The sequence below is a fragment of the Drosophila miranda genome, assembly GCF_003369915.1.
Source record: "Drosophila miranda strain MSH22 chromosome Y unlocalized genomic scaffold, D.miranda_PacBio2.1 Contig_Y2_pilon, whole genome shotgun sequence".
Taxonomy (NCBI): Eukaryota; Metazoa; Arthropoda; class Insecta; order Diptera; family Drosophilidae; genus Drosophila; species Drosophila miranda.
The window spans coordinates 26,841,489-26,863,702 of NW_022881614.1; the positions used below are offsets into that span (position 1 = coordinate 26,841,489).

A 22,214-nucleotide genomic window follows, 5' to 3' on the forward strand; every position below is an offset into this window, starting at 1 on the left:
CAGTTTTTAAAAAGCTTAGGAATTAAAAACGGCTCAGTGTTTCATTTTTTTTTTTTTTTTTGACAAACTATATTTTAGTATTTCAGCAAATGACGTACGGGAGTCCAATGATTTCCAAACTCCGATGATTTCCAATCGAATCATTTCCATTATGCACTTTTCATCATCGGGCAGCCCATGCCAAAGCTATTTAACTTTGCTGAAAAAATCTCACCTATTCCTCGAAAATTTCTACAGCTGTAACAGGCTTTTCAGTGCTAAACTTTTTTAAAACCCAGTCAGTCCCTCGCTGCTGTCATTTGCTGTGTTTGTCAAACTGTAGTTGCAGTCGCATTGGGGAACCACCCAAATGGCGGGTGGAATAGTTCGAATACTTCGAATAGTTCCTTGATCCAATTTTGGGTGAATTTTGCATTAAAAATTCGAAAATTGTTACACCCGATACTCAAATGTGCAGATGGACGACACCCCCTACAATTCCATCCATATTCTGTAGAAGTCACACCATTTCTTTAAGGTGAAACCTCGTTCACGATTCGCAATCAGTACACTTTCGTGTATTTCGTTTATAGCAACGTTAAAGTTTAATTAAATAGTGTATTAATCATCCATATATCTTATAGGCGATATGACAAAGGACCAGGGCATTGCTAAATACAGAAGAGGTCATCGCATGGCCGGAGGCACGACTCAGGTCGAAGAGGCCCACAATGTGAAGGTGTCGCACGCGTTGCGGCCGCAGTTGGAGCTTCCGATTGAGGTAAAGAATGGCAAACTCCAACTAAAAATATGGATTCAATAATCGATTATCATTTCACAGAGTTATTCCCACATACCTTCCTGGAGAGAACAACTTCCGCAGTAAGACCAGCGCCATTCTGTGACTGATTCAGAAACCAGAGATGTTGCAGCTGCTCTTGGAGCTTCCGCCACTTGGAACTATTCGTATGAAAGATGGAAAACTGCATCATGACCTCGGAATGGTGGGCGAGGAACACAAAGAGCATGATGAGGCACGTCCACAAGTTGAAATCCTTGGAATAGTCTATGTAAATCCACAGGCGAAAGACGGTGGCAATGCTGAAAATATAAGTGGTGCCCAGATTGAACAGAATCTGCCACTGAAAGTTATCCCGGAGTTGCCTGAGAAGATCATCCAGATGCTGGCATCGATGCCAAAGTAAAAGCCAGGCGGACAGGATTTGCCTTAGGCCCATATCTCGAGGACGATCAAAACGCTTTGGCAAGACCTCCACATCATCAATCATTTCCTGGAGCCGTTCCGTCATGCTCGAGATCAACCAATTGCCAGACACATGGAGCATGTACACCGTGACGTCCAAATAGGTCACCATCAGCTCCATGATCAGGGCATACCCCACCGCGGCCAAGTTATTCACTTATTCATTCATTTATTTCACTATCTTTCGCAGTGTACACGTATTTCAGTTAGTTGTTTGTCTGAGTGGGTTTTTTTTGTTCTTATCAAAATACCTCCTGTTAATGATTGAATGCTTCAACGAACATCTGGCAATCTCTTCTATATATATATATAGTTAAATATGCGACACTTCAGTTTAAGTTTTAAAAAAGGTTTTATTCTTTCACTTAAACTTAGCGTACATTGGTTAGTTATTTCCCCGACGATGACTGAGGTCTGATGTCTTGAACGGAATTAACTTTGGTTGAATTCTCCGACGGTGTCGCGATTGACGTTTGGCTTCTTAGATGTAGACTATTTATATTATGATGCTCGGTTTGGGATTCGGATTTGGATTCGGAGGCGTTGGCTTCGACTTCGGCTTCGGAGATGGAGTACGTGACTCGATCGATATGTGGGAAAGGCGGCTTTTGATGAAAGGCTTCCGCTGCGTATGATCGGTGTTGCATTACTTGGGGGTGGCTGAGAATAGGGCCTCTGATTGGTCAGCGAGGATGGTGTGATTCTTGAGAATCTATTAGTAATTGATCTCTGAAGAGTGGCGTGATTCTGGTGCGGCTGGATTCTAGTGCGGCATCTATTGTTTTATGTTCAACTTCCAGTTTAGGGTGTTTGTTTACATTGCCTGCAATCGGCTACGCGTGGTCCATTTCGAGCGTGAGATTGTTTATGGGGGTTCGAAGCTGAGGGTGTCGTATTGTTTATAGTATTGTGGGTGCAGGGTAATATACATAGACAAGGGTATGCGGAGCATGGACTATAGATATGTCACTCCCTCATTGTTAGATTTAAGCCTGTCCTCAGGCGATTATCCTTGGATATAGTTCAGGTGCGTCTTAAACTGTGCCTGCTGGGGATTCCTCGTCTTCGTCTAAGGATGTTTCCATGTGCGGGTCGGTTTTAGGTTTATTGCTTTTACTTAGATTAAACAATTTGTAGCTTAATCCTATTATGATTATGACAAATAGTAGTATTAAGCTTACATGTAATACATTATTTAATCGCGTATTTTCTATTACGATTTCTTTGGTTTGCAAATAAGACAGTGGTTTAATTATACCCGATACTCAAAATGAGTATTGGGGTATATTAGATTTGTGGTAAAAGTGGATGTGTGTAACGTCCAGAAGGAATCGTTTCCGACCCCATAAAGTATATATAATCTTGATCAGCATCAATAGCCGAGTCGATTGAACCCTGTCTGTCTGTCCGTCTGTCCGTCCGTCCGTCTGTCCGTCTGTCCGTCCCCTTCAGCGCCTAGTGCTCAAAGACTATAAGAGCTAGAGCAACGATGTTTTGGATCCAGACTTCTGTGATATGTCACTGCTACAAAAATATTTCAAAACTTCGCCCCGCCCACTTCCGCCCCCACAAAGGACGAAAATCTGTGGCATCCACAATTTTAAAGATATGAGAAAACCAAAAACGTAGAATTGTAGAGAATGACCATATCTTTAAGACTGCGGAATCTGAATTGGATCGTATTATTATTATAGCCAGCATCAAGAAAACAATTTCATTTTTTCTCGCCCTGTCTCTCTCTAACACACACGTAGCATAGGCGGCTTTGCTTAGAGTAAAACATTAGCGCCTAGATCTCAGAGACTACAAAAGCTAGAGCAACCAAATTTGGTATCCACACTCCTAATATATCGGACCGAGACGAGTTTGTTTCAAAATTTCGCCCCACCCCCTTCCGCCCCCGCAAAGGACGAAAATCTGTTGCATCCACAATATTGCACATTCGAGAAAACTAAAAACACAGAATCATAGATAATGACCATATCTATCAGATTGCTGAATCTGGATCAGATCAGATCTCAGAGACTACAAAAGCTAGAGCAACCAAATTTGGTATCCACACTCCTAATATATCGGACCGAGACGAGTTTGTTTCAAAATTTCGCCACACCCCCTTCCGCCCCCACAAAGGACGAAATCTGGGGATATTCAAAAATCTCAGAGACTATTAAGGCTAGAGTAACCAAATTTGGTATCCGCACTCCTATTAGATCTTACTATAAAACGTGTATCTCAAAATTTCGCCCCACCCCCTTCCGCCCACACAAAGGACGAAAATCTGTTGCATCCACAATATTGCACATTCGAGAAAACTAAAAACGCAGAATCATAGATAATGACCATATCTATCAGATTGCTGAATCTGGATCAGATCAGATCATTTTTATAGCCAATAGGAACAAATCAATTTGCAGTGGCTACGCAGCGCCCGACGTCACGCTCAGACTGATTTTCTGTCTCTCTCGCACGCACTCTTTGTCGTGTCGTTTAATATTAGCGGCGTCTGCCGGAAGAGAGCCATACTGACTTAGTATCGGGTATAACCGTAGAGTTGCGGTGTCCGCAGCAACTCACAACGTTCCCCCTCGTTTTTGTTACGTTATTGTTGATGTATATGCTTTGTGCAAATTCTGGTATGGAGTTGGATATTAAGTATTCATTTAACTGTACACTGCAATTATGTATTTTTATACCCGATACTCAAAATGAGTATTGGGGTATATTAGATTTGTGGTAAAAGTGGATGTGTGTAACGTCCAGAAGGAATCGTTTCCGACCCCATAATGTATATATATTCTTGATCAGCATCAATAGCCGAGTCGATTGAGCCATGTCTGTCTGTCCGTCTATCCGTCTGTCCGTCCGTCCGTCTGTCCGTCTGTCCGTCTGTGCGTGTGTCCGTCTGTCCGTCCCTATTAGCGCCTAGTGCTCAAAGACTATAAGAGCTAGAGCAACGATGTTTTGGATCCAGACTTCTGTGATATGTCACTGCTACAAAAATATTTCAAAACTTCGCCCCGCCCACTTCCGCCCCCACAAAGGACGAAAATCTGTGGCATCCACAATTTTAAAGATACGAGAAAACCAAAAACGCAGAATCGTAGAGAATGACCATATCTTTTAGACTGCAGAATTTGAATAAGATCGTATTATAATTATAGCCAGCATCAAGAAAACAATTTCATTTTTTCTCGCCCTACACACACGTAGCATAGCCGGCTTTGCTTAGAGTAAAACATTAGCGCCTAGATCTCAGAGACTATAAAAGCTAGAGCAACCAAATTTGGTATCCACACTCCTTATATATCGGACCGAGACGAGTTTGTTTCAAAATTTCGCCACACCCCCTTCCGCCCCCGCAAAGGATGAAAGCCTGGGGATATTCACAAATCTCAGAGACTATTAAGGCTAGAGTAACCAAATTTGGTATCCGCACTCCTGTTAGATCTTACTATAAAACGTATATCTCAAAATTTCGCCCCACCCCCTTCCGCCCCCACAAAGGACGAAAATCTGTTTCATCCACAATATTGAGGATACGAGAAAACTAAAAACGCAGAATCATAGATAATGATCATATCTATCAGATTGCTGAATCTGGATCAGATCAGATAATTTTTATAGCCAAAAGGAACAAATCAATTTGCACTGGCTACGCAGCCCCCGACGTCACGCTCCGACTGATTTTCTGTCTCTCTCGCACGCACTCTTTGTCGTGTCGTTCAATATTAGCGGCGTCTGCCGGAGGAGAGCCATACTGACTTAGTATCGGGTATAACTGTAGAGTTGCGGTGTCCGCTGCAACTCACAACGTTCCCCTCGTTTAAGTATAGGAATATTTCTGATCTCTCGTGGGATGTTGGAAATTATTAGTATTTCGTTAGTGTCTGATTTCAACCAGGTAGATGTTTTGATATTTAATAATTTCTCTGAATCGATGTGTTTCAGGTAATCCTGCCTCAATAATTTTGGATTAAAGATCCCTAATCTTGTTAGCTGCATGCCTAATTCAATATCCTCTATGTACTCAGTAAAATGTTGAAGGTTAAATATTAATATTTCTAGTTGCTTATTTCTATCATTGTCGTTATCATTTAATTTATTGACAACTTCTATGCCAGAATTTACTGCTTGAATTACTAAGTTTAATTCGTTAGCTTGAACACTGTGGCTAGCCAGATTGTCTATTTTCCCTTCTAATTCGACTTTGGAATCTTGATCTAACGTTCCAAATAGATATTTATATATTGTGCCTACTGCATTTATAAGGCCTCTTTTGTTTATTTTGGCTATTTTTATGCCGTTGAATTCACGTTGCATTTTCTCGACTAAATATTGAACTTGGATTTCGTTATTAAATTGGGTTGCCTGTTCTATTAAACTCTGATATGTTTCATCTGTTCTTGTTATATTAATTGTTAGATAATGGTATTCATAATTAATGGGTATGTTAATGGTATTTGTTTTGAATATGAGATATCCATTCCTTGAGTTGATGGGATCTATCTCTATATTCTGTCCGGTAGACTGTTGGACGGTGAACATTAGTAAGATTATAATCTTAATCATGTTGTAGCTCCGGATTCCCAGTACTCTCTTCGGGTACTCTGCAATTATCGTATTTACTTTTATTAAATTTTTTCTTTCTCTTGAATTTCGTTTTATAGTGGGTGATTTTCCTCCCTCTATTTTTCTCTTCAAAGTGCTTTTCGTCTACCTGCCTAATTTCCCCTGTTCTTTTGAACGGGTTGGTTGTTATACCCGATAATCAAAATGAGTATTGGGGTTTATTAGATTTGTGGTAAAAGTGGATGTGTGTAACGTCCAGAAGGAATCGTTTCCGACCCCATAAAGTATATATATTCTTGATCAGCTCAATAGCCGAGTCGATTGAGCCCTGTCTGTCTGTCCGTCCGTCCGTCTGTCCGTCTGTCCGTCCCCTTCAGCGCCTAGTGCTCAAAGACTATAAGAGCTAGAGCAACGATGTTTTGGATCCAGACTTCTGTGATATAAATATAAATATAAATATTTCAAAATATTAAAATATAATACTACAAAAGCTAGAGCAACCAAATTTGGTATCCACACTCCTAATATATCGGACCGAGACGAGTTTGTTTCAAAATTTCGCCACACCCCTTCCGCCCCCACAAAGGACGAAATCTATCCCCAGATTCAAAAATCTCAGAGACTATTAAGGCTAGAGTAACCAAATTTGGTATCCGCACTCCTATTAGATCTTACTATAAAACGTGTATCTCGAAATTTCGCCCCACCCCCTTCCGCCCACACAAAGGACGAAAATCTGTTGCATCCACAATATTGCGCATTCGAGAAAACTAAAAACGCAGAATCATAGATAATGACCATATCTATCAGATTGCTGAATCTGGATCAGATCAGATCATTTTTATAGCCAATAGGAACAAATCAATTTGCAGTGGCTACGCAGCGCCCGACGTCGTCGACGTTTAATATTAGCGGCGTCTGCCGGAGGAGAGCCATACTGACTTAGTATCGGGTATAACCGTAGAGTTGCGGTGTCCGCAGCAACTCACAACGTTCCCCCTCGTTTTTGTTTTAACTAGGGGTGCATTCTTGTAGCGTGTCTACTTCAAAGTCGATTCTATCGTTATTCAAATGATTGATCTTCCTAACTTTATTCAGTTGGGTGTTATAATCTGGTAGTCCGGCGTACAGGAAGATATCAGCTGGGGATCTTTTTGTAGTATTATGAACCGTTTTATGGTTATAAGTGTATAGAATTAACTCGAATTTTGTGAGCTTGTTTTCTATGTTATCCTCGCTTGAAATGATTCTTAATTTTTCATTGATCGTTTTATGTAGCCGCTCTACATCAGAAACTCCGTTTTTACTGGTAGTGATTTCGATTTTCACATTTTCCGCATTCAACCATGCTTGCAATGCTGCGCACATAAAGGCTGAATCTTTGTCGGCTTTAATTCCCTGTGGCTTGCCCATTTCGTTAAAGACTTTTATGATGGCTCTCTTGGTTTCTAACCAGTCACGACTCTTAACTTCTACAAGGGTAGCGAATTTAGACTATACATCAATGCATGATAGGAATTGTTGATTGCCTACCAAATAGAAATCCATGACATACTTTTCTCTGATATTTTGTATTTCAGGGGTGATTTCGAAGGTTAGATTGGTGTTACGATGCTCTGTTTTAGCAACGTTGCACGTAGGACATTCATTGATAATATTTTGGATTAACTTTTGATAATCGGGGTAGTAGAATTTTCCTTTAAACCAATTAGTGGTCTTTTCGATACCTGGGGGAAGTAGCTCTTTATGATTCTTCAATATTTGTTCTTTGAATTCGGAGTAGCTCGGAATATTTATGAGCTTGGTACTGGATTTAATCAGTTTAGTGAAGTGATTTGGACTGATTATCTCTAGGAATGCCCTTTGGAACAGTGGGAAGTCCGCTTCGTTATGGAAATATAGTGCACTCTTTTTGGTACACACATATTCCTTTATTATATATTTTGATAATTATTCTGTCATTTCGTTATATATGTGATTTTTATCAGTATCTTGTGGAAATAGTGGGATGTTTCTACCTTATCCTCATTACCTTTAATCAGTTCTATTTGCCTATTATAGTAATTGATTGGTCTCTCTGTAAGTGGAATATAATTTGTATTATCTTCTTGCGCGCTATGGACCGTTGCACAATCACTATTAATGGTTTCCCCGAGTAGGTTTTCGTTAATCTTTACTCTTGATAGCGCATCGGCTACATGGTTCTCCTTTCCGGGTAAATATTTTATTTTGAAGTCAAATTCATTTAATTTGATCTTCCATCGTTGTAGCTTCATATTTGGGTTTGTGATCACTTAATATCTCAAACGTTCTACCAAACAGGTATGATCTGAAATACTTAGTTGCCCAAACTATAGCTAGTAATTCCTTTTCTATTGCTGAATAATTGATTTCGTGTTCGTTTAAGGTTCTACTTGCATAGCGACAACACTGCTCCTAGTGCAATGTTACTTGCATCGGTTGTTACCGTGAACATTCTGTTGAAATCTGGGAATGCGAGGATGGGGTCTGAGGTGATAAGTACTTTCAATTTTTCGAAGGCCTCGACGTATTTTTCCTCTGTTGGGTCTATGACTGCTCGTTTCTTTAATTTGAGTGTCACAGGTTTCGCTATATTAGCGAAGTTGGGAATGAATTTCCTATAGAATCCACATAAACCTATGAATGATTTTATTTTTGTGGTTGTATTGAGTATTGGGAAGTTTATTATGGCAGATATTTTCTTTGGATTAGGAACTATGCCGTTAGTGGTTACTATATAATGAAGTCGTCTAAGTATACGAGGCAATCTTTGAAGATTAACTCTTCTAGCAGATTGTTCATACATCTTTGGAAGGTAGCGGGGGCATTGGTTAGCCCAAAGGGCATACGAGTGAACTCGTAATGACCATGCTTCGTGGAGAAAGCTGTTTTTGGGATTGAGCTAGGTTCCATAGGAATTTGATGGAATCCCTTAGCTAAATCGATTGTTGTGAAATATTGGCACCTACCTAGTTTATCTAGTATTTCGTCCATTCTGGGTGTAGGAAATTTATCCTTTATCGTCACCTCGTTTAGACTTCTATAATCTACTACCATACGATATTTCTGCTTTCCTGAAGCATCTATTTTCTTTGGTATCATAGCGATGGGTGCACAATAGGGAGAGTTCGACTTACGAATGATTCCATGTCTAATCATATCTTTGATTTGTTGAGTCACTTCTTGATCGTGTATTTGAGCATATTTATATGGTCGACGATATACAGGATCTTCGTGATGGGTTTTAATTTCGTGCTTTGTAGTACTAGTGAAGGTCAAAATGTCACCTTCTTTATACTGCACGTCCTTAAATTCATAGAGAACTTTCTTTAGTTTCTCCTTTTCTTCTTCATTTAAATGTTCCAACCTTAGCTGGTTGCATTCCCTTAATTCATTCTCTAATGCGGAAGCGAAGTATTGCTCTCCTTCAGGAGATGGGTCAAGGCACTTAGGTGTAGTTATATCTTCCTTTGAAGATGGCTTAACACCTTTGTGTGCGGTCTTGCCGACGGCAATTGCTTCTCCACTTTGGATGATTGGGTATGACCTTTCTCCTAACGTTACCGTTTCATTTCGGTAATCGATGACGGCTTTGCTGGCCATCAAATATTCTCTGCCTAAGAGTATGTCATAATTTTCAGAAAAATTATGAATATAAAATTTTTGTTTTGTCGGACAGTTTTTGGTTGCATTACGTGTAATGCTCTGAGTCAGACGGACGGGTCCATTGATGGTATGGACGGTGAGGTTGTCGCTATCGACTTTGGAATCTGTATAGTTTTCTTTTATTATATTTATTGACGATCCCGAGTCCGCGATACCTCTTAATTTTTTATTATTTACGATTATTTCTATATATGGTCTTCCTCGATTTCTTCTGAGGCACTCTGCTGAAAATTTACATCCATTTTCATTTGTCCGCTTTGGCTTTCGCTAGATCGTTTGACTGGCTGATTTGGTGCACTGCTACCTGCCTGAGTCTGATTGATTTGATAGTTAGTGGGATTCTGTACTCTGCCCTGGTTTAAGGAATTTCTAAATTCGTTAAATAATCCTTTATTATTTACGGCAATATTTCCTGAATAATTTCGATTCGATCCATGATTATTTCTGGAAGTACTTGGGTTTTGATTGTTATAATCGTTACTACTATAGCGAGGGTAATAAGTTCCAACATTCCTACGATTGTTATTTCCGTTTCTTGAGAGTTCGTGATTCTTGTTATCAGTTACGAAATTTTCGTAGATTCCTAACTCTTGAGCGGATTTTTCTAGATTAGAAATAGTAGAAATGTCTTTCTTTGCTAAAATGATGAACAGTTTATTGGGTAGAGCATCTTCTATGGTATGTCTGGTGGCATTTGCCAGAGCGTTTTTAAAGATTATCTTATTTTCTGGGCTAGTCTCCAGATTTAGTTTACTTACTATAACATTTGACTTAATTTCTAGTTCCTCTACGAACTTACGAATATTCCCATTGATTTTGGTGTCGTGTAATTGTTGTAGCAGCGTTTCGTATGGAGTGTGGTTGTTGAATTTGCTGATTAGGGCTGCTTTTAGATCGGTCCAGGTGTTGGGTTGAAGGCTTTGTGATAAAAGTTGTGCTCGTCCGCACAGTTGACCCTCAGTGGCTCCGTACATGATGCATTGTTGCCGGATGTCTTCTGTTGGGTACAATTCGGAGATGTACTCAATCCTGCTTATGAACGAGCTTAGGCGTTCTTGGCATCCGTCGTATGGTGGAATTTGCCTGATTGACTTCAAGGCTTGGTTCAGGTGTATTTCTGTTAGCGGCATGTTGATTTCTTTTTATTTATTTATTTTTTTCTAATATTAATTGAGTTTCAATCGTGTGTAGATTCTTTGGCGGATCTCTTTAGTATTAGCGTTACTTTTTCTCTGATCACTGTAGGTTATTACGCACTGTAACTGTCACTACGCCAATTGATCGTCTTAAAAAAAAGGATTCACTTTTAACTGAGATCCTACCGACTGCGCCAGTTAAATATGCGACACTTCAGTTTAAGTTTTAAAAAAGGTTTTATTCTTTCACTTAAACTTAGCGTACATTGGTTAGTTATTTCCCCGACGATGACTGAGGTCGGATGTCTTGAACGGAATTAACTTTGGTTGAATTCTCCGACGGTGTCGCGATTGACGTTTGTCTTGAACAGAACTGAGTTGGCTTCTTAGATGTAGACTATTTATATTATGATGCTCGGTTTGGGATTCGGATTTGGATTCGGAGGCGTTGGCTTCGACTTCGGCTTCGGAGATGGAGTACGTGACTCGATCGATATGTGGGAAAGGCGGCTTTTGATGAAAGGCTTCCGCTGCGTATGATCGGTGTTGCATTACTTGGGTGTGGCTGAAAATAGGGCCTCTGATTGGTCAGCTAGGATGGTGTGATTCTTGAGAATCGATTAGTAATTGATCTCTGAAGAGTGGCGTGATTCTGGTGCGGCTGGATTCTAGTGCGGCATCTATTGTTTTATGTTCAACTTCCAGTTTAGGGTGTTTGTTTACATTGCCTGCAATCGGCTACGCGTGGTCCATTTCGAGCGTGAGATTGTTTATGAGGGTTCGAAGCTGAGGGTGACGTATTGTTTATAGTATTGTGGGTGCAGGGTAATAGACATAGACAAGGGTATGCGGAGCATGGACTACAGATATGTCACTATATATATATATTGACATATCCATAATTCCCCACATCCCATACACATTATGTTTATGTACAATTCATCCACCCCATCCACACAAGTAACAGGACCCCACTCAAGAATCAATAACTGTTTCTTCCCATACTCCAAGCTAGGGCCCCCCATAATATAAACAATGGACCACATTGCTTTATCAACATTAGAATCACGCCACTCTCGAGAAATCGATTCTTTAGAATCACGCCACTCATGAGGACCAATCAAAGCTAGACATAAAACCAAGGAGTATCACATTCCTAGCTCCGTCATGTAATGCAACACCGATCGCCAGCAGTGGATGCCTTTCATCAAAGCCGACGCATCCCCAAATATCGATCCAGGCACGTACGCCACCGACACGAAGATGCAGCCGAGGAAAGCAACGCCCGAAGCCAGAGTCGGGATTTCCAAGAGAAGGGCTCATGGAAACTAGCCAGCAGCAGAGAGATCAGTTCCGTTTGAGACAAGCAGACCCAAAGTCAAGTCGGGGAATTCATTTAAATCTTGTGACATAAAGATATTTAAGTTGTAAAATAAAAGTCTTTTTTAAAAAACTTAAAATTGAGTTGCGGATATTTAACTAGCGCAGTCGGTAGGATTTCGTTTAAAATTAACTCCTATATTTCGGTAATGGTCAGCTTGTGTAATTTCTAATTACTATGATCACGTAATCCCGGAATCGTTAATAAAATTGTGAAATCCGCCAAAGAACCTATGTGTTACGAGCACATACGATTTGCAAAACTAAAATTAAGTGAACTGAAGTAAGCGGAGATAGTGATCCACCAAGAACAGTGAAACAGTGAATACAAAATCAAAAAACTTACAAGTGAACCAAAATAAAGTTAAAAACTACTGAAAACAAAACAAAACCCAATCAACACCAAACAACATGGCGTTACCACCACTATCATTGAGCGAAATCCAATTGAACCAGGCACTGCTGTCGATCAGACAAATACCTGCCTATGACTGTTCATCTGGACAGCTAAGCTCATTTATCTAACGAATCGAATATGTATGCGGATTATATCCAACTGAAGATCTTCGCCAACAAAGGATCCTATTTGGAGCGACCGAGATCCAACTGTCAGGAGAGGCACAACGCATATCGCAAATGATACAACCCAACACGTGGCTCGAACTGAAGACGGCGCTGATCAACGAGTTCAAAAATCACACACCATATGAAGAACTCTTACGACAACTATACACCACCAGATTCAACGGCAGTCTTCGTAAGTTTATAGAAGAATTAGAGATAAAAGCATTATTAATAAACAATAAGCTAAACTTAGAAAACATACCAGAAAATAATGTCATTTATAAAAACGCTTTGAACAACACAATTAAAGATGTCATTACTCGAAAACTTCCTGACAGAATGTTCATGACCTTAGCAAGAAAAGATATTACCACATTGTCTAATCTTAAGAAGGCAGCACAAGAAGAAGGATTGTACGAAGCTAGTACAACAGATTCAGGTACAAATAAAGATCAATCGAAATCGTCTCAATCAAATCGAAAAAATGTTGGAAACTATTATCCAAATTATAATACTACTAACTATCACAATCAAACTCAGAGTTCATCTGGAACAGGTCATACTAATCGAACAAATCAAAATCAAAATTCCCAAAATCCTGGATTATACAATGAGTTCAAAAATTCCTTGAATCAAGGTAGGGCTCAGAATCCATTCAATCAGCAAATATCCCAAAACCAAGCTAGTGGGAGTGGACCCAACCAACCTACTAAAAGAGGGAGGGAGAGCCAGAGGGGCCAAACGAAGATGGACGTAAATTTTCATCAAGCCGCCTCGGAAGACACCGAGGAGGACCCTATATAAACATTACCATTAATAAAAGAATATTAAGGTGTATCGCTGACTCGGGATCATCGATCAACATCATGAAAGAAAATTATACAGATTCCGAGATAAAAGACGATAACCTTACGGTCCATACCATCAATGGACCTGTCCGTTTAACTAAGAGTATAATGAGGAATGCGAACAAAAAATGTCCGTCCGAACAAAAGTTCTACATACATAACTTTTCCGAAAATTATGATATTTTATTAGGAAGAGAATACTTGATGGCAAGTAAAGCCGTCATCGATTACAGAAATGACACTGTAACACTAGGAGCTAGGTCGTACCCAATCATTCAGAGTGGAGAAGCTATTGAAGCCGGCAAGACCGCACAGAAGTGCACTGATCCCTCTACAAAAGAAGAGAAGATCGCACCTAAGTGCCTTGACCCATCTCCAGAGGGAGATCAATACTTCGCTTCCGCTCTAGACAGTGAATTAAGGGAATGTAATCAATTAAGATTGGAACACCTAAACGACGAAGAGAGGGAAGAGTTAAAGAAGGTCTTATATGAGTTTAAGGATGTGCAGTACAGAGAAGGTGACAATTTGACTTTCACAAGTACAATCAAGCACGAGATCAAAACTCAACATGAAGACCCGGTCTACAGACGACCATACAAATATGCCCAGATACATGATCAGGAGGTAAACCAGCAAATCAAAGATATGATCAGGCAGGGAATAATTCAAAAGTCGAATTCTCCTTCCTGCTCCCCCATATCTATGATTCCGAAGAAGATAGATGCTTCAGGAAAGCAAAAATATCGAATGGTAGTAGACTATAGAAGTCTAAATTAAATAACAGTTAAGGACAAATTCCCAACTCCACGAATGGATGAAATCCTAGACAAACTAGGTAAATGTCAGTATTTTACGACAATCGATTTAGCAAAAGGTTTCCATCAAATACCCATGGAACCTAGCTCAATCCCCAAAACTGAGTTCTCCACTAAGCATGGACATTACGAGTTCACTCGTATGCCCTTTGGGCTAACCACTGCCCCAGCTACCTTCCAAAGATGTATGAACAATCTGCTAGAAGAGTTAATCTTCAAAGATTGCTTTGTATACTTAGATGACATCATTATATTTTCCACTTCATTGGAAGAACACTTGTTGTCACTAAGGAGAGTATTTGGAAAGTTGAGAGACGCCAACTTGAAGCTACAAATGGATAAATGTGAATTCATGAAAAAGGAAACTGAATTCCTAGGTCATGTAGTCACTACTGAAGGAATAGTACCAAATCCAGGCAAAATCTCTGCCATTGTCAAATTTCCAATACCAGAAACGACTAAACAAATAAAGTCATTCTTAGGTCTGTGCGGGTTCTACAGGAAATTCATTCCTAATTTTGCAAACATAGCAAAACCCATGATACTCAAACTAAAGAAAGGAGCTGTCATAGACCCCAAGGAAGAAAAGTACGTCGAGGCATTTGAGAGACTAAAAGTACTCATCACCTCAGACCCTATCCTTGCGTTCCCAGACTTTGACAAAATGTTCACGGTAACAACCGACGCTAGTAACATAGCATTGGGAGCGGTTTTGTCACAAGAACACAAACCGATCTGCTACGCTAGCAGAACCCTAGATGAACATGAAATAAACTATTCAGCCATCGAAAAGGAATTATTAGCGATCATATGGGCAACCAAGTATTTCCGTTCATACCTGTTCGGTAGAACATTCGAGATACAAAGCGATCATAAACCCTTGATTTGGTTGAACAACCTCAAGGAGCCAAATATGAAATTACAAAGGTGGAAAATAAAACTGAATGAGTTTGATTTTAAAATGAAATATCTACCAGGCAAAGAAAATCATGTAGCTGATGCCTTATCAAGGGTAAAGATTAATGAAAATCTCCTTGGGGAAGCTTCCAATAGCGTTGGTGCAACTGTACATAGCGCACAGGAAGACAATCTAAATCACATTGCTATCACGGAAAGACCAATTAACTATTACAATCGGCAAATTGAGCTAATAAAAGGCAATGAAGATAAGGTGGAAACAATTCGTTATTTTCACCGTCAATTGGTTTAGGGGAAAATACTATTACCCGGATTATCAAAAACTAATCCAAAACATCATAAACGAATGTCCTACTTGTAATATTGCCAAAACAGAGCATAGAAATACGAAGTTGGCATTCGAAACTACACCGGAAATACTGAACATCAGAGAGAAATACGTCATAGATTTCTATATGGTTGGTAACCAACAGTTCCTATCATGTATTGACGTATACTCGAAGTTTGCCACTCTTGTAGAAGTAAAAAGTCGTGACTGGTTAGAAGCAAAAAGAGCCATCATGAAAGTTTTTAACGAGATGGGCAAACCAATTGAAATCAAAGCCGATAAAGATTCAGCTTTTATGTGCACAGCATTGCAAGCATGGCTGAATGCGGAAAACGTCAAAATAGAGATCACTTCCAGCAAAAATGGAATATCTGACGTAGAAAGATTTCATAAAACAGTAAATGAAAAATTAAGAATAATATCTAGCGAGGATAACCCAGAAGATAGATTCACGAAGTTTGAATTAATTCGTTATACTTATAATCATAAAACCAAACATAATACCACAAATAGGACACCAGCTGATATATTCATTTATGCAGGCTCACCTGATTATGACACCCAACTAAATAAAGTGAATAAAATCACTCAATTAAATAAAAAGCGTATAGAGTATGAAGTAGATACCCGCTATAAACTATCACCTCTAGTTAAGTCTAAGGTAACAAATCCTTTCAAAAGGACGGGCGAAATTAGACAGGTAGACGAAAAACATTATGAAGAAAAGAATAGGGGTAGGAAAATAGCTCATTATAAATCAAAATTCAAGAAAAAGAAGAAATCTAATAGAAGCAAATATAATAATTCCAGGACATAATCCAAATAAAATATCTAGTAGACAAATTGCAAAGAGAAATGAACGGGCTAAAAATAACCAAAAGAAATAAAAGAGGCATAATCAATATAGTAGGAACAGCCTACAAATATCTCTTTGGAACACTAGATCAGGAAGATAAAGTCGATTTGGAACAAAAAGTAGAAAATTTAGCCAGCCATAGCATTCAAATGAATGAACTAAATTTGGTAATAGATGCAGTTAATAGCGGAATAAACGTTATAAACAAACTAAATGAAGAAAAAGACAGGAATCAACAAATAGAAATTTTGATATTCAATCTACAACATTTCACAGAATATATCGAAGATATAGAACTAGGTATGCAATTAACTAGGCTCGGTATATTTAATCCAAAATTATTAAAACAAGACTATCTGGAACAAATAAATTCTGAGAAAATACTAAATATAAAAACCTCCACATGGCTAAAATCCGATACCAACGAAATTCTAATAATTTCCAACATTCCCAAAGACATTACAAAAGTACCAATCTATAAAATCGTTCCGTATCCAGACGAATTAAATAACATGTTAACAGATATGACATACGACAAGTACTACATAAAAAATGAAGAAGTATTTGTTAAAGAAACTAGATTGAAAACCAATGACAATTGTATAAAAGGAATTTTAATGCAAATTCCCACTAAATGTCCATATTCCAAAACTTTTCAAAACTTTCAAATAAACTTTATTGAACCCAATATACTAATCACATGGAATCTTCCAAAAACAACGCTAAACCAGAATTGTGTAAACCAAGAAATCATAGCGGAAGGAAATACCATTATAAAAATCTACAACTGTTCAATCCAATTAAATGAATTTACAATATCAAACACAATGTTAGATTTTGCCCAGAATGTTTATGTCAACAACAACACAACTAAAATAAAACCACTGTCGTATGTCCAAACTAATGAAATAATTATGCAATACACCAAATATAGTAACCTATTACAAACGAGGGGGAACGTTGTGAGTTGCAGCGGACACCGCAACTCTACAGTTATACCCGATACTAAGTCAGTAGGAGAGAGAGCCACTCCGGCAGACGCCGCTAATTTGAACGACACGACAAAGAGTGCGTGCGAGAGAGACAGAAAATCAGTCTGATCGTGACGTCGGGGGCTGCGTAGCCAGTGCAAATTGATTTGTTCCTTTTGGCTATAAAAATGATCTTATCTGATCCAAATTCAGCAATCTGATAAATATTATGATCATTATCTATGATTCTGCGTTTTTAGTTTTCTCGTATCCTCAATATTGTGGATGCAACAGATTTTCGTTCTTTGTGGGGGCGGAAGGGGGTGGGGCGAAATTTTGAGATATACGTTTTAAAGTGAGATCTAACAAGAGTGCGGATACCAAATTTGGTTACTCTAGCCTTAATAGTCTCTGAGATTTTTGAATATCCCCAGATTTTCGTCCTTTGCGGGGGCGGAAGGGGGTGTGGCGAAATTTTGAAACAAACTCGTCTCGGTCCGATATATTAGGAGTGTGGATACCAAATTTGGTTGCTCTAGCTTTTGTAGTCTCTGAGATCTAGGCGCTAATGTTTTACTCTAAGCAAAGCCGGCTATGCTACGTGTGTGTTAGAGAGAGACAGGGCGAGAAAAAATGAAATTGTTTTCTTGATGCTGGCTATAATAATAATACGATCTTGTTCAAATTCTGCAGTCTAAAAGATATGGTCATTCTCCACGTTTTTCTGCGTTTTTGGTTTTCTCGTATCTTTAAAATTGTGGATGCCACAGATTTTCGTCCTTTGTGGGGGTGGAAGTGGGCGGGTCGAAGTTTTGAAATATTTTTGTAGCAGTGACATATCACAGAAGTCTGGATCCAAAACATCGTTGCTCTAGCTCTTATAGTCTTTGAGCACTAGGCGCTAATAGGGACGGACAGACGGACAGACGGACGGACGGACAGACGGACAGACAGACATGGCTCAATCGACTCGGCTATTGATGCTGATCAAGAATATATATACTTTATGGGGTCGGAAACGATTCCTTCTGGACGTTACACACATCCACTTTTACCACAAATTTCCAATACTCATTTTGAGTATCGGGTATAATAAGTCTACTAATTTCATTTATCATAATTATATTAGTACTACTAAGTTATGTAGCTGTTAAATTTAAGAAAACTTCTAAAAGAGTCACGGTTAAATGTATTAACCCTATAATAGAAGCAGAAGAGGAACCAACCTCAGCCACCGCACTTGACACCCCGTCACTATACCCGAGGGTAATCGCCTAGGGACAGGCTAATAACAAACGTTGACATATCCATAATTCCCCACATCCCATACACATTATGTTTATGTACAATTCACCCACCCCATCCACACAAGTAACAGGACCCCACTCAAGAATCAATAACTGTTTCTTCCCATACTCCAAGCTAGGGCCCCCCATAATATAAACAATGGACCACATTGCTTCATCAACATTAGAATCACGCCACTCTCGAGAAATCGATTCTTTAGAATCACGCCACTCATGAGGACCAATCAAAGCTAGACATAAAACCAAGGAGTATCACATTCCTAGCTCCGTCATGTAATGCAACACCGATCGCCAGCAGTGGATGCCTTTCATCAAAGCCGACGCATCCCCAAATATCGATCCAGGCACGTACGCCACCGACACGAAGATGCAGCCGAGGAAAGCAACGCCCGAAGCCAGAGTCGGGATTTCCAAGAGAAGGGCTCATGGAAACTAGCCAGCAGCAGAGAGATCAGTTCCGTTTGAGACAAGCAGACCCAAAGTCAAGTCGGGGAATTCATTTAAATCTTGTGACATAAAGATATTTAAGTTGTAAAATAAAAGTCTTTTTTAAAAAACTTAAAATCGAGTTGCGGATATTTAACTATATGTATATCTAAATCAAGATCTATTTAAGACCTGTATATCTATTTTATTTCATTAAAAATGTAAGCTTATGCGATGTACTTGAACCACAACGAAATGATTGATGCAGAAGCGTAGTCGTATCGTTGTCCTATGCGTAAACTAGTCGTTAATCGTTGGCTTAGATCGAGAGAACAAAAACTAATAATAAATTCAAGCATATTAATATAAAATCACACAACAATCTTTGCTGCAATCTGTTGCACTTTCATCTTTGTGGCATCCTTCTGGATTTGTATTTCTGCGGCTCCTTTCTGCTTTCTGCACTTTCTATCTTTCCCGCTCTTCTATCTTCGTTGTAGGTCTACAGACTATGTGGAATATACATCGATTCAATGTAATGCTACATATATACTATATGTCTAGTGTAGCGTGATTTGGCACAATTCTCTACTAAAATTCTAGTAATTAACCCGTTTTCTGTTCGAACTCTGTATCTGTGTGGGGGAAGCGGGGAGGGGGGATCAGATCTGTAGCATTCTATGCCACAATATGGCTATTCTTGTTCAGATCGGTGAGTAGTTCGGCATCCAAATCCTCTGCCTCGAGCAGATCGTTGCAGGCATCGCCGTTTAGCGAATGGGGAATGCTCGTAGACAGCACCATGCCACGGCTCCCACTGCTCGTTCCAATCGAGATATAATCGGGCGGGGGATTCCTACGACGCTCGCGTTCGCGGACAATATGAGGAGCCTCATTGAATTCATCCAGCTCATCCATGCCTACAGTATAGGAGCGAATCAAGATCTCTACGGATTGGCAGGGCATCCAAGGACTCACCTGCATATTTGGTGCCTGCGAGCAGGAGATATTGCCCCGCCCGATGGGGCCACAGCAGACCCGTCATCACACAGTAGGCCAGACAGTCGGCCGAGTTTGTAATGCCCTGGAGCAGCTTGTAGCGCCACATGGGGCTGATCTGCAATGCCACAATGGCCACAATGGGCAGGTAGATGAACCACACTAGGCTGGAGGCACCCAAATGCAAAAGGAAATCCAATTTCTTCGTGGAATGCTCGTATTTCATGGTGTTCCGCAGTTCATACAGGAACCACATCATAAAGGAGGTGCTGCAAGGTATCAGAGATTTTCAGAAGAGAGATTCATGGAGAAGGATGTCTAAAGGATTACCGCAGGATCAGGACAATCCAGCCGGGCCAGGTCTGGTATTCATCGATATCCGATACAATGTCAACCTCCGTCTGAAAGGGGGATACAAAAATATAAAGATCCATATATTGTACAGACGTTATGGAAGTCTCACCCGATCCCAGATGTAGAGGAACACATGGAACGCACAGTATGGCACCCAGATGGACATTAGGATGATCCAGCCAGTGCGACTGATCTGCTGCCGGGTCACCGCCCATCCCTTGGCCAGCAGCAGGAGGATCAGCATGAAGGTGGTCCGACTGAGTATGTCCAGCACATCGCCCGCCGCCTGCAGCCGTGGCTGGCCCACTCCATTCGCTGCATAGTGGATCAGATGGGCCGTGATCAGTGCCAGGCTGACGAATTCGCTGAGCAGACTCAGCGTAAAGAGCTTCGTGACGGGATGCTTTTGACGCCGCACCGCATAGATCTGCATGGGCAGGAGCACAATGTAGACGAGCAGGAAGATTAGGTACATCTCCAGGGGGGTCTGCTGGTCGTAGGAGTACTGAAAGGTGAGCGGATGTGCTGCCGAGTTGTTCGGATGCACATTCATCAAATGGATATCATAGTGCAGTGTGTGGAGCAGTCCGCTGCTCCGGTTGCTGATCCGCGGCAGGCTCACGTGTGCGTGCCACTGGCAGGTGCTCTGGTTCTGGTAGCAGGCCACCAGGGCCATATACCAGAAGCTACAAAACAGGACGAATCACCACACTGATTGGAGGAGTTTTCGAGCTCCAAAGGAACTCAAACTTACCGCGGCTCCGCCTCCAGGTTGATCACGTACGTAAACTGATGTCCTGGAATCACATTCGCCGGGGCATCCTCGTCGCTGCACAGCTGCCACCTGGGACAGGGCACATGCCTGAGGAAGTCGCGCTTTCCCTGGGGATTGCACTTGGGATCATAGGCAATACTCTGCAACCGCGAGAACATCATGGAACACGCCGCCTCCCTGCTCCGATGACTGCGGTTCCCGTAAAAGTCCAGAAATGTGGACTTGTCCAGCACCACCAGGGTCACGGGGGCCGTGTAGTTCTCCGGGGATGTGACATTACCGTAGATATAGCCATAGGCAATGCGTCGCGTCGGGGGATCGGCCTTGTTGAAACCAAACTTCACGAGAAACTGGAAAAAGTCCGCCGTCAGGAAGTCGCCGCTTATGTGACTGGCCTCTGCCACGGGCAGGGGAAGTGGCAGGCTGCACAGCAGCAAGAGGAGCAGCCAGCACAGGGTTGGGGGCGATGCGGCTGCTGCAGCTACTGCGGCGGTTGGGGTCATGGCGAATCTTATCAGTTTTTCGGATGCTTCCTCCTTCTGCTGCTGCTGCGTCTGCTTATCTGTTGTGTTAGCCTCCACCGTGGCAGCGAATTGCCAGGGTGGCGCACCTTTGTGCATTGTGTGCAGTGCAGTCGTTTTTGCGGCGGTCGATGCTATATCTATTTTTATTTCGTTTTTACGGAAATTTCTACCAATGTCCACCGTTGTTTTTGTTGTTGTTGCTGTTTTTGTTTTATATGTTATCGATAACCACTTATCGGCCCACTTAAGCCCCCTCTATTTAAACAGTTGAACAACTGATTGTAAATTCTTCTTGTAGACCATGCCATCTTTCCTCTGAACTTTAAAAAACCACGATATCTTTTACCTGAACTGCGCTAAAATTATTAAATTTTCATTATCTTCGGTGGAATATTAGAATAACCCCTTGGTTAATCGTTCTCCGTCGAGGAATGTAAACCATATTCCTCGTTTTTGATATCCTACTTGTAAACAACGAATTTCCGAGCCTGTGCAATAATCATGGTTATGC

At 40.6% G+C, this 22,214-nt stretch overlaps 2 protein-coding genes across 2 annotated transcripts; both read right to left on the minus strand.

The window, feature by feature from the left end:
- Positions 1-594: 594 nt before the first annotated feature.
- On the minus strand, positions 595-19,577 carry LOC117193903 (putative gustatory receptor 58c). Its single transcript, XM_033398580.1, has 3 exons — positions 19,562-19,577; positions 837-1,399; positions 595-781 (listed from the first exon to the last, which is right to left on the minus strand). The coding sequence occupies exons 1-3, from the start codon at positions 19,575-19,577 to the stop codon at positions 605-607; spliced, it is 756 nt and encodes a 251-aa protein (XP_033254471.1). The 3' UTR covers positions 595-604.
- Positions 19,218-21,908, minus strand: LOC117193444. Its single transcript, XM_033398196.1, has 5 exons — positions 21,159-21,908; positions 20,514-21,090; positions 20,381-20,451; positions 20,030-20,319; positions 19,218-19,971 (listed from the first exon to the last, which is right to left on the minus strand). The coding sequence occupies exons 1-5, from the start codon at positions 21,797-21,799 to the stop codon at positions 19,730-19,732; spliced, it is 1,821 nt and encodes a 606-aa protein (XP_033254087.1). The 5' UTR covers positions 21,800-21,908; the 3' UTR covers positions 19,218-19,729.
- Positions 21,909-22,214: the final 306 nt, after the last annotated feature.

What these genes read in the sequence shown, in the direction of transcription:
- LOC117193903 (XM_033398580.1), bottom strand. An exon ending in AAGTTGTTCTCTCCAGGAAG is followed by an intron (nt 782 to 836) that starts GTATGTGGGAAT and finishes CCATATTTTTAG; the next exon opens with TTGGAGTTTGCCATTCTTTA.
- LOC117193444 (XM_033398196.1), bottom strand. Translation starts at nt 21,799, where the DNA reads ATGCACAAAGGTGCGCCACCCTGGCAATTCGCTGCCACGGTGGAGGCT. An exon ending in TGGATTGTCCTGATCCTGCG is followed by an intron (nt 20,320 to 20,380) that starts GTAATCCTTTAG and finishes GATACCTTGCAG; the next exon opens with CACCTCCTTTATGATGTGGT. An exon ending in CGCAGGCACCAAATATGCAG is followed by an intron (nt 19,972 to 20,029) that starts GTGAGTCCTTGG and finishes CCTATACTGTAG; the next exon opens with GCATGGATGAGCTGGATGAA.